The sequence below is a fragment of the Strix aluco genome, chromosome 4 (genome assembly GCF_031877795.1).
Source record: "Strix aluco isolate bStrAlu1 chromosome 4, bStrAlu1.hap1, whole genome shotgun sequence".
In the NCBI taxonomy this organism is placed as follows: Eukaryota; Metazoa; Chordata; class Aves; order Strigiformes; family Strigidae; genus Strix; species Strix aluco.
The window spans coordinates 94,814,259-94,827,195 of record NC_133934.1 but is presented as its reverse complement, the minus strand read 5'-3'; the positions used below and the strand labels follow the sequence as shown (position 1 = coordinate 94,827,195).

The 12,937-nt window shown below is 40.0% G+C and overlaps 1 protein-coding gene across 1 annotated transcript in view; it reads right to left on the bottom strand.

Annotated features, from left to right (window-relative positions):
- Window positions 1-170: 170 nt before the first annotated feature.
- PLEKHH1 (pleckstrin homology, MyTH4 and FERM domain containing H1) overlaps window positions 171-12,937 on the bottom strand; it is a 53,248-nt gene continuing 40,481 nt past the window's right edge. Inside the window, exons 23-29 of the mRNA XM_074824414.1 lie at window positions 10,302-10,402; window positions 8,357-8,498; window positions 7,311-7,453; window positions 6,098-6,227; window positions 4,588-4,674; window positions 3,895-4,041; window positions 171-3,587 (exon numbers count right to left, since the gene is read on the bottom strand). Of these exons, the coding sequence (XP_074680515.1) occupies window positions 3,411-3,587; window positions 3,895-4,041; window positions 4,588-4,674; window positions 6,098-6,227; window positions 7,311-7,453; window positions 8,357-8,498; window positions 10,302-10,402 (927 nt within the window). The 3' untranslated portion in view covers window positions 171-3,410. The remainder of the gene's footprint in view (window positions 3,588-3,894; window positions 4,042-4,587; window positions 4,675-6,097; window positions 6,228-7,310; window positions 7,454-8,356; window positions 8,499-10,301; window positions 10,403-12,937) is intronic.

Genomic DNA, 12,937 nt, shown 5'->3' with positions numbered 1-12,937 from the left:
CACTTCAGACTGCCACTAAAGCAGCAGAAAGAAACAAGGAACCCAACTAGGGCAGGTCTGCACCAGGTACGTGCCTGGATACCAACACAGTCTTTGTCCGTTTTTGTTTACATCGAGAATATTTTGGCTTTAGAATAGTTTCTTTCATTCTGAGAATAATACAGTTTAATTCATCATAACTGCATTTTATTAAGAACAAACAGAAATCTCACAGTTATCTCCCAGCCTTTTACATACACACAGCAGTTAGGAAAACAAAGGCTTCTGTCTTCTCATTCTATGCTGTAGCAATAGTCATTGCCAAAAGCATTGATTAAAATAAAAATTGTTTTCTCTACCAAAAAATCATACAAAATAGATATCTACACAGGGTTGGTTGGTTGAAGTCAGGTAAGCTATAAATAGGAGGTATATGTGCATCCATCAGAGTGGGGCGGTCCCTGAACTACTCAAGTATTGGTGAATATTTTTAAGAAGTAAGCAAGAAAAGAAGTTCTATATGCCATGCTTCTCAATTTAAAGTGCAGTTATAGCAGAAAATAACGAGCTTCAGGACAGCTCTTGCTTATTCAACATTTCTGCTTCCTGTTTGCCCTGGTACAAGTCTCGAAGGACATGAGTGTGAGCACTGTAAGGTAAGTACAGCCTCTGAACTGCGGAGACTTTTATGCCTTGAGCATACCCAGCACCGATGACAGCTCAGCTTATTCTGAAGCAGCTTTGTTACTGGTGGGATACCAGAAGCAGGCTGCCAAACGGACCTTCAGATACAGGAGGAATTGTTAGGCACAGGTGACTGAGTGAGGAGGAATGATGCGCTCTCAATTGCAGCTACACTAAGATCACTCTGTGTGCGTGTGTGTGAGAGAGAAGGAGAAGAAATACATACTACTGACCACTCTATCAGGATATAGAGTCACTTAAAAGTATCTAAGGAAAAAAAAAAAAAAGACTAAATACCTTCTCAAAATTGTTCTTGGCTCAGAAAGCTTCCACCCTTTTCCATAACTTCAAGGGATGGTCCTTGAATTCAAAACAAGTGGATACATTACAGCATGTGCAAATCAGGTCTCTCTTCATACAATCTTTTCCTGGCTTACGTCTGCCATATTGTTCCCACAACCCACCATGGGTTTGGGTATTTTTTTTTGTTTGTTTCTGTTTTTTTTTTTAATGTTACAAAGATGTTGATAAGGGATTGTTTGGAATTATTTTTGTCTGTCTCATGCTCTTCTCTTAATTTGTGGCTTTGCACCCATTGTAAGTGTGAATCAAAAACTTCTTGAAGTATCAGCTCCACTGTGTGCATGAGTTGGATGTTTCAAGGTTGGTAGCAGGTACTAGGGAGTAAAAACATGGGTATGGTTGGTTTGTTCATTTGCAAATAGCTTTGGTTTGCTATTGCTGAATTCTTTCTAATGCTTGGATTCACACTTTTAATTTGGGAAAGTTGCCCATGAATGCATAATTGTTATGAAGTTACACATAGTACTTTTGAAAGGGGAGTTATTCTTCCTTAGTTTTTTCAGAATGCTTATCAAAATAGCTGAACTTAAGCCAGGTAAATTTAGATTTTTCAAGAAGAATTGCTATTTATCTTTTATTTGTTTAAAATCCATTGCCTTTCTCAATCATAACCAAGTCCCTCTGAAACAGATCAACAAAAAAACGCCCACCATTCTCCAGGAAAGTCAGAAGAACAATACTTGAATACACATTTGTTGACTACCTCCTCCTTGCTACAGTAGCATGAAGGAAGCAGGAGTTTGAAAGGAGCAGCTTCTGTCAAGTCAGAATGACAGAGATGGTTTGGGAAGATCTGTTCCAGTTGCCGAAAGATAGAAAAAGTACAAAATTTGCTTGCCTTGTCTTCCTTTGTCTGAGATTATGTGCAGTTCCAAACACATCCCGAAACATCTACAACAGTGATTAACACAAAGAGTCTTTGAAAGTGCTTGTCAGACGGTGGAGCACGTGACACATTCAGCCCTGCAGCAGAGATCTAATGTTCATCTATTGCGAAGAACAGCGTCGACTCCTGAAATGCATCAGTCCTGTAGGAGCTAGGGCATCCTCTGGCACTGTTCCAGTCTGCTTTGAGTCCTCAACGTGCAAAGACACTAGGTTTCCACCTTTATTTAAAGTTGAAAATATTCTTGAGTAGCACTGAACTCTAATTCTATGCTCCCTATTTCAGGTCTGAAATTACTCTTGACTTGCATCAGAATTATTCTTGTCAGTTTAGTTCCTCTTCCTTCTCAACAGTGTCTTCTTTCTTTCACATCTGGAGCAAGGACTTGGAAAGTTTCTGTCTTTCAATTTTAGCATCAGTTTCAGGGAGGAGTTGTTATAACTCTAAGGAAAAATAAATTGTCCTCCGGGTTGTGTTAAGCAGTTGCATAACAGCTATTACAGTCTCTGCAAAAATACTATCCTAATAGTTGTTCTGGGAGTGGCACCATTGAATTTAAACAGTGGTAAAAACTTTAATATGATGGCTAGTCACAACCAGAGCACAAAGCTGAAGTTAGGTCTGAACTACCTGATCAGACTATGTCATGTTAATCTTTACACTCTGGTCATAGCCTTTTCAGTGTGTATCTACTTTATGATGCAGTGATGTGCAGCTCCTAATACAGGCAGTATTCAACAGGATGCATCCTTGTACAGGGTTCATGCCACACTATCCATTACCACCTGTTTTTACTTTTAACAGGACTGTGAGTTCAGCCCATTGCAGTCAGATACAAGCCTATATACCACTCAAATCTGCCTTGCAGAGGGTGTAATCTAATTTAGGTAAGAAGTGAGCAAGTTAAGGATTGATGCAAACAGAAGACTATTGAAAATAATGATAATAACTGAAAGGGGCTATGATGAGGAAAAGAGGTCACTAGGAGTTTTAAGAGCTGGACTGAGATTCCAGACACAGGGTGTGCACTGATCTAAGGCAGGTGCAAAGCTGAGATTGGGAGGGATCAAAGAAAACGTATGTGCTTGTAAGCAAGGCAGTAAGATCAGGAGATGGAAGAAGGATGGCTGCAAGGGAAGAGGGCAGATGTGACTGGAGCACTGTGCAGGCAAATGACCTGAGGCATGGTATTTTGGATGGAGTGTGGCATGGAAAAGAAACTCCTGCACAGTCCCCAAAATAAACAGGTTTTTAAGAGAAAGGACACTGCCTCTACCCACACTAAGGAACTTTGTCTACAACTATGGAAGAAGAATCGGAGCCCACATTAAAGTAAGGTGTGTAACCAGCAAAATCATAGCAGTCTCCAATTCAGTACAGAGCAGTCCAAAAAAAAAAAAAAACCACCCCAAAAAACCCAAAAACCCACCACCAAAAAACCCAACCCCGAACAAAAAAAACCCAAACCAAAATCTCCAAAGTCATTTGGAATGAGCCCTCAGAGCAGGGTGGGCGCCTTAGTGCTTCGGGGCACGGAAGGAAAAAAGCACCGACTTTCAGTCTCCCAGAGCTTGTTAGCAGGTGTTTTGCTTCGGGAGGGCTGTGTGGAAGATAGGAGTGAAGGTGTCGAACGGTAGTTAATATAGCTGGCAATAAGAAGTGTTGCTTCAACAATCTAGGAAAAAAGAAAATGATTAACTGTAAGTCAATTAGAGGCAAGAGTGCCCTTTGATTTTTAGAACCTATTGACTGCATAACTTCTGCAAATGGCTTTCTCACATGGAATTGTTTGGGTTTGAAATGAAGGTCTGTCTTTAAGAGTTAGGTAGAGTCTCTTGATTAAAGGTTCCAGCTTACAAGGGATTTTTTTAATGTATATAGCTAGTGCAGCAGCCAAAAGTACCAGTCCCCAGGGCTTGTACAAAATGCCCAGCTGTGATGCTGCCAGCTCGAAAGAAACTCACTGTTCATTTTGGAATTACCTTTGGAATTGCCATTGTGAAAAGGAGTTTTTCAGTGCTGTTTTTTCCAGAACTCCTTTCTTTCATTTGACTGACTACAATCATGAAGTCATCTCGACAGCCTCCAAAGGTCAGCACAGAGGAGTATGAATAAGAGACCTTCAAGTGCTGCAGACAACAGAGAGTTTGAAACAGTCATAGTTCTGTAAAAGAAAAAACGGCCACCTTAAACTAATATATTTGCTACTTACTGCAAGAACACCAGATCTCCAGCAGTAACAGGCAGTATAGGTAACTGGCTCTATAGGTAACAGCTGGCAGAGAAAGCTCAAGTGAGAATTGAATTTCTAGTTTACTCCTAGCTTGCTCGATGCCTCACTGCTTCAGAGCAATAGTCCAAACGTGTTATATCCCAGATGGTGGTAGTAAAGCACATACCATGGAGATTTTGCAAGATGTATGAGCATGTTTGCTGCCCATCAAGGAGGCAGTTAGCTTTTACATGAAAGCCTACCTTACACTGTAGCTGTAATTTTCCTTTGTTTATGTAGCATTCAAACATAGCACTGGCTTCCCTCATCTCTGACTTCTACAAATTAACTTCTGGATCCATTTGAAGTTAAAGACAAACTTTTAGTGACTGTAAGTGGACTCAGAGGAATGTCTTTCTGTGGGAGAAGAGTTATTTTTCTTAAACAGTGTTCCTCACCATACCATAATGTTATAATCCAGTATGCTGATACCATCTTCATTCACAGCTATCCAGACTGGACAGTCTTCCAATGAGGAAGGCAAAACAGGCTAGAGAAAGAGAAAATTATTAATTTAGATATTTCTTGACCACCACATAAAGATGTTTCTTACATTAATCCTGGGTTTTAAGGATAAAGTGAAGATGAGAGAGAATCCTGTAGGCTTACCGGTCTGACCTGCTTTGATTTTTAAGAGGACTTTTCTCAAAATCTGGAATAACACTTTCAGATTTACATACAATGTAAATGCGCATCAGTGCAATTTTCTTTCTTACGTATTTCAATGTATGTGCATCAGTTATCTGTTAAAGATGAGTTATGTGTTGTTATGGCTAATGACATGAATCTTTCCTGGGAATCTGCCATTACATGGCTAATGCCATAGGCTTTGCTGTTTAACTATTAGAAGTTATAAAATATGTTAATCATCAGAAAAGTCAACATTATTTAAACTCTGTGTGGAACTATTCTATATTCTGATTCTTCAGTGTCAGTAACCTCAAATACCAGTAACCTCTTCTGCTTTTATTTCTGACAGTGGAAATAATTGTCTTTTCAAAAACTTCTTGTATATTTACTCAAGAGGTCCCTTTCATCCTTAGACCTTATTCTGTAACTATAGCAGCTTTGACTTCAAAGCAAGAGACATGTAACCATGAACAAGACCCATCTCAAGCTTTCAACACAGGAGATTTCTGCTGGGTTGGGGAAGATGGTTAATGCCAAAACAAGATTTCTCAGACAGTCACTACGTGCTAAGACATTAATTTGGACAAGGGTAGTAGGTACAGAGCTCTAGCATGGGATGGGCTGAGGGATGGTACAAGCTCCTGGGAGAAGTACTCCTTCCAGCTGTTCTTTGCTCTCCTTCCAGCTGTTCTTTGCTCTCCCACTGATGCCTGTGGGCTGGCAGCTTACCCAATATGTGCTTTAGTTTTTGCTTCTGCCTTTTGTTTCTGCATTAGCAGTTCTTGCCTCTCTCGTGTGGCAAGGAAAGCAGCCAGCTCTGCATCAAGCAGAGAACAGGACTGAAATACCCATTCTCCTTTTAGCTAGCATCAGCTGCCAGGTGTGAGTTACAGGGGACTCTTCCCTTCCACCTGCCCAATGGTACGTAAATAGTCTTTTTAAAACTATCATTGTAGCCTTAATGACCAGGGAAATTCCTGCCTGAGAAGACTTTGGCAAGGTTTGTAAGGAGAGGTAGTACCCTGTATTTTGATCAACTGATGCAGCCAGGGAACCTTCAGTATTTATTTACTGAACGCTAGCAACCCCTAGTGTTTAGAACATACTTCTCTTCCTTCCTTCTAAACCTATGTGGTACCAGAGCTGTTCGTTGAAAACGGAGTATTCATTTTTTTCCCTTCCTGAAGTAGAAGCATTTTCAAACCATGTTATCAGAGAACATAGGTATATCTCTGTTCAGACAGTTCACTCTCAGGAACAGAAGAAAGGTGTGCTCCAGTTACCTTAGCAGCAAATATTTTGGTTCCAAAGAGAGGCCATTTCCGGGCCACCGTCAAATAAATTCGAACACATTCTGGTGGAGAGCACCCCTGCAGCACCATCCACTTTGTTGCCAGCCTGTCAGCCAGTTGCCTTTCAGAATCCAAGACACAAGACAGCATTCTTTACTAATGTCTTCCAAAGAAAGGTGGGTAAAATTGTAACAGTTAATAAATGTACCTTTTATTCCGAAAGTGCTGTTCTGCACAGCACAGTGGACAGGGCTGTTAGCACTGTCAGTTAAGAGGGTTGTACAACCTGAGTTTATTTTTAGCATTTTCTCTACTTCCACAATTATTTTACTACTAGTTACACTGTAATGCCCAGGAATCCCAGTCACACATGGGTTGCTCACTGGTGTATCTATTAAAAAAGTGTAACTACAAATGTTCAGGCAGCTGTTATAGTAAAATCCTGCCCGGCTTGTCTTCACGTTCAATTATACCCTCCCCTTCATCTCATCTGTAGTCTGCTCTATACAGAGTAGCAATATATATTAACTCACTCTTGATCTGGCTCACTAGGGATAGTTTGGCAGCTATCTTGCTACATGCAGATGGAAATGTGCTTCCAACAGGAGGTAACTGTGTTAGTTCCACCACTGCATCCCTAAGTAGCTTTGGGTCTGGAAGATGACCATTTTCTCCCTTTAAAACAGTTAGAGCTGAGATCCATGGCAGCATCTGAATTCTGTACTTGAGATCTCTGCATTGTATTTGAGAATTTCCAAGTCAGAACATCAAAAAACCCTGCCAAAATACGTCCTACCAGAATTACTACATGGCCCGAAGCAGCCCATATGTGCTGGCTTTATGGCTTGTTGCAAATGTTAGCCATCTGGATTCAATTGACACTTGGGGGAAGGGTAAAACAAAAATTCAGAAACAGAATTCATTTTAGGCTTAGGTTAGATTTTCTTGTAACACAGATGCCTAATTTGGAAGTGAAAGGCTTCAACTTTTTGTCTATGGGAAAATTAGTTGGTGATTTGGCTCTTTTTATATTAGTTAACTGCTATTTTATTTTCAAGGAACCTTTTCCTGACACTTGTGATTTGTTTAAGTTTCTACATTAAATAATCTTGACAGGGCTCCTTGAAACTTCTTAAATATAAAGACAGAATTTTGTAAGTAAAATTTGTTTTTGGTGCAAAGTGTAGAAGAACCAACAATTTACCTGAGCTGTTCAGGAGTCATGTTTTGCTTGTAGCGTTTGGGGTAGAATTTATCTAAGACCTGATGGAGAAGATGCTGCATTTTCGATTGTGATGTTCCCCCAGGACTTGAAGATCCTGGTCGATCCAAATCCCCATATTCCACCTAAGACAACATTATAGTTTACAGTGCAACAGAACAATGGAACTTTTAATGCAGTAGAACATTCCATGAATTTGCATACCGGTAACTACTGTGTTTATTAGTCATGCAAAAAGATACCATTAGGCTGGGGAATTCTGTCTACAGCATTTACCATAGTAAATGTATACAACAGAGCAACTACTGAGGACACGACTGCTCAAGGAATTCTTTACTGATCTAAGAAAATAAAACAAGATCTTGCCCAGCTACTTCTTGTGGGGAGACACTTCTGTATAACTGCCAAGCTTTTGGGGTTTACTTTCAATTGGCCAATTAAAACAGCAGCACATTTGTAAATGGTTTGGACAATGTTCCCAGCTTCTTCATCTCAGTTTGCATTGCTTTAACAAATGCAAGAATCAGTTTCAGTCAGCAAGAAACTATTGTCCTACTTAGCATGCCCACAACCCCTAGTGTGTGTTTTACGTGGTAAAATGATAAACACAAGCTTGGAGGTCTAACGGAGGATCCTACAAGATGCTCTTCCTGAGTAAGAGGCTATTGGCAGTGCAACAGGGAAAGTTTTCACTGTTAATGGAATTCTAGTAGTGATACTATTTCCATATCTCTACTAAGGCACTAATTGGAGCGGTTCTGGGGATAGTCCAACCTCACTGTTTTTTCCAATATTTTTCTTCAGAAGAAAGGAGAGGCACTCCTATAGCAAATTTCCCTACAGCCAAAGGTGTTCCAACAACATATGTACGCTGGTATAACGTGTTTGTCATGGTACATCTCAGACTGTATGTCTGGTAAGAAAAACCACCTTTGATTAAAAGACAGCTGCTTAGTCAAAGATATTCAGTGTACAGCTGACATTCCTGGAGGACAAAAGGGAGGATTTCAGCCCATAGCCATACTCACCTGAGCCATAAGAGCCGCCATTTCCAGAGCTAATTCCTTATTAACAGGAAACCTTCCATTGGCTATTTCATTGCTGACTTGGAAGGCCAGTAGCAACCGCTCACGGTCCGTCTCACCTTTGGCCTGGCTCCGAAAATATAGCCTAAAACATAGAGAGGATCATGAAGGTAAAAAGCAGAGGTAGGAACTTTAATCAAGGTGAGTAAAAATAAGAGCGGGTTGTGGGGTTTTTTCCCCCTCCTTCTCCAAAGCGAACTTTGTGTATTGTGAGGCTACTGGACAGAGATTTGGAAGCTGCGATGCTTCCCTTATGAACAAGATTTGGGCAAGAAGGCTCAAAAAATACTTTCTAGCTTTGGAAGCCATTTGAATTCTGTAAGCCAACCACTTCAAGACAGTGAAGCCTTATTAAACACAGGTAAATCAGTGTCCATCCATCCCCATCAAGCACAGACAGGCAAAATTTAAGATACGGCCTTCTCTGCTTACCACAGAATACAGAACTACCTCTGCCTCACATGTATAAACTTCTCCAAGGCAGCCTTGCAGACTTTTTATTTTTGCCAGCTTTGCTTTGACCACTTACACTGATATTGTTATTGTTAAAAAGGTCTTCCGTTTGCTCCAGCAGGAAAGAAGAGACCAAATTAGCAGGCTTTATTTCAAAAATTGAAGAAGCATTCTTGTAAGTCAAAGATTCTCACTATTTTTTATTCCCTTCGCACTTGCAATTTCTTTGACCTGGTATAGCAATATGACTAATGGGGGTTGAAGACACCAACTTGGGGAATGCTTCCCAGAACCGTTCCTCATGCATGCCTATTTACAGCTCACACCATCTAATTCAAATATTAATTTAAAGCTGCATCTATGACTATATATTTCACAAGACCACACAAGATATTAATTCCAGTGGGTCAGTTTGTTTATTTTTATGTCACTTTAACACCACCATTAGGACCATACTGACCTTACACATGTCTTATCAGAGTCCTTGGTGTTAGAACAGCCCAACCTTGGAAAGACCTTATCAAAACATCCTTGCTGTCCAGTCTAGGCACATTCCAGTCCAACAAAATAATACTGCAAAGTTTCACTCCTGAAACAAATACTGCCTTCTGGGTCAAAAGCAGTAACTTCTGCTTCCACTTCTGTTATACCAACTAACAAAGTTGACAGAAATTTGTTTCCACCATTACAGTCAACAAAATCTTCATACTTTCAATACAGAACTTTGTGTCTTTTTGTTTTGGAGTGGCCTTTGTTTCACCTGCAAAGAGAATTCACATGCAGAAAGCCGTTCCTCGTTCTCATACACAGCTCTCCATTCATTGTAATTCAGAATTCCTGTCTGGATTATAAATTATGAACCTCTTCCAGTTTTTGGTTTAGATCTTTGTCTTGCATTTCCCCTCTCTACCATCTCTCATCATCTAACTTTTAACATTTCTTTTTATAAAGTCTGGGCACTGCTACTACATGTCTCTTCTACGGCTCATGCAATTTAGAACATTATTCTTGTATCTTTTTCATCTCTGTGATTCTTCACTTAATTGCAAGTTTCATCATATTCATTTTCACTGGTGATTTTTCCCCCAGGTCTCTCTTCCTCTCACCTAACACACATTATTTAATTATGTTTCAGGATCTAGGCAAATGAAATTGTGCCAAGTATGTCTTATTGTGCTACAGCTAGTTCTTAACTCATTTTAAGTCTACTCTGCTGTTTTAAAGTGTTTTGGGTTTTACCTCTAGGCCATATACCCTCTTTTATACATGTACCACACACAAAATTCATCACATCTCATGTAGGATTTGAACGCATCTTAGCTAAAATAGTTTTGGCACTAACAGTACTATAAATTACTGGACATCTACAGAGATATATGCAGTCTAGAAATGTTTAATTAACAGCAGTAGTGAGGCCAACAACAAAGCACAGTACCTGTTCTTATAGGTCAACTTCACAATTCTTGTGCCACCTTCATATTTCCCAGGATGCAATTCTTTTAAGGCTTGTTCCCATTTGGAAATGACATCACAGATCTTTAAAACAATATCATGAGGAGAGAAGAGAAACTGAGGTGAAATGTATATTCAAGACTTGAAGGGAAAGTAAGTGAAAAAAGTGTTGTGAAACACAGAAGATAAAGAAATAGTCTGAATCAGGATAAACACAGCTAAAAGTGACAAAACAATTCCGTTTTCTATTACACAGTATGTAAAAATTAAAACATTTCAACTGAAACCTCCAGCTCTGATCTGCAGGGGGACATGTGTAAATGAATTCCAGTCTGGTAGCAACTCTGTGGCTATGTCTATGTTAGCAAGTAGTGAAGCCCTGGAGGAGCAGATCTGCACAGTGGAACACCCGTTCCTAAGACTCTATGCCCACACTATAGGAGTTACAAAGGGTTTTCCTTTCAACTAGCTTTCATCTGATCAAATAGCCTGAAAGCCCACTACTATGTTGGATCACATCTTCCAGTTCATGTTTCACATTTAAAAAAAAAAAAAAAAAAAAAATCCATTTCACACTTTCTAAGGTTGCTCCTTAATGTGAATCAAAGCATGATTAATAGGAACAATTGGTAGGTTTGCTTCAAAAGTGCTCTTCTGTGCCAAACTAAAGCACTAACGTATCCTCTGAATAGCAGCTGTCTACATGCATGGCTAAACCAAACCCTTGGAATGGGAATGTTCAGACTTTGGGAACATTTGGTCCCAGATTCCAACTTTGTAACTCAGATGTATTTTTAGTAATAGCATGTTTAATTCCTTTGGTTCTATTCAGCTCCTCTTGGTTATTCCAGTTGTTTTACAAGTGGTCTAACAAAGGCCCCTACTTCTCTTTTGATACCATCTCAATAAAAGGAATGTGAACATAAGAAATCACGTGAAATACATAATCAGATATCCTAATCCTCTCTTACGAAGCTACTGAGATTGCCTTGGCAAGTAAATAATAACCAGTTATTAACCAGTAAAAGTGATGCCTTTGATTGTCTCAAGCTCCTTCATTTACTCCAGTATCTCATCTCTCCAAATGGTGGTTCAATTACCAACAAAGCTCAAGATTATCTGATCTATATATCAGGTCATGAAAGCAAAGTATACAATTTGGCACTGTCTGTGGTAGTTTCCTCTTCAAACCATCAGATTTTTTGGTATCTTCTCCCTCCATTGCCTAATGTGAAATTTTACACTGTGTAAAACAGAATGTGTATGTTCCTTACAGGTATCAGGGCCTCTTCAAAGTTGCCACTACCACTATTCGTCTATCAATGTTGTATGACAAATTATTTTCCCCCAGATCAGTACCAAAATCTGGTGTGTCTCATTCATGGCCACTAGCCTGCTCACTTAAGGCAGTCATCCAGCTGCAGCATGGATAAAGATCTCCATATGAAAGACACAGATGTGCTTCATCTGCTTTCGTTTTCCTTTGATTTGAGGCACTCCTCTCTCTTTTAAAGTGAAGGCAAACTCAGTAGAGCTTTCTCCTCTAAGTGCACTCATCAACAATGAAAGCCTGAGTTATCTGGAGATACCAAGGAGATATTTCATAATCCAATAGATGGGATTTATATAGACATGCCAAGAGACTCACAGCCTAACATAAATTTGTCTCAATTAGGAGTGTCACATTTGATGTTAGTTGTGATAGCTGATCATGCTAGCTAGCTCAGTCATGTTTTAATTTTGTAGTCAAATTAAACTTTAATATCTGCTAAAATCTAAGTTACAGACTTTTAAAAAATTGACCAATTTATCACCTATTAAAACAGTACATGCTTTGTCTTGACTAGTATCTCAGACTAGACTGAGCTAATTATAGAAACATAGATTCATTTAGGTTGGAAAAGACCCTTAAGATCATCAAGTCCAACTGTTACCCTAACACTGCCAAGTCCACCACTAAACCATGTCCCTAAGCACTACATCTACACGTCTTTTAAATACCTCCAGGGGTGGTGACTCAACAACTTCCCTGGGTAGCCTGTTCCAATGCTTGACAACCCTTTCAGTGAAGAAATTTTTCCTAATATCCAGTCTAAACCTACCCTGGGGCAACTTGAGGCCATTTCTTCTCATCCTATCACTTGTTACTTGGGAGAAGAGACCAACACCCCCCTGAGAGCAAAAAGGTCCCTCCTCAGCCTCCTTTTCTCCAGGCTAAACAACCCCAGTTCCCTCAGCCACTTATCATAAGACTTGTGCTCCAGACCCTTCACCAGCTTCATTGCCCTTCTCTGGACATGCTCCAGCACCTCAATGTCTTTCTTGTACTGAGGGACCCAAAACTGAACACTGCATTCGAGATGCAGCCTTAACGGTGCTGACTACAGGGGGACAATTACTTCCCTAGTGCTGCTGTCCACACCATTTCTGATACAAGCCAGGATGCTACTGGCCTTCTTGGCCACCTGGGTACACTGCTGGGTCATATTCAGCCGGCTGTTGACCAACACCCCAGGTCCTTTTCCACCAGGAAGTTTTCCAGCCACTCTTCCCCAGGCCTGTAGGGTTGTATGGGGTTGTTGTGACCCAAGTGCAGGAACTAATATCTCATCTCTGAAT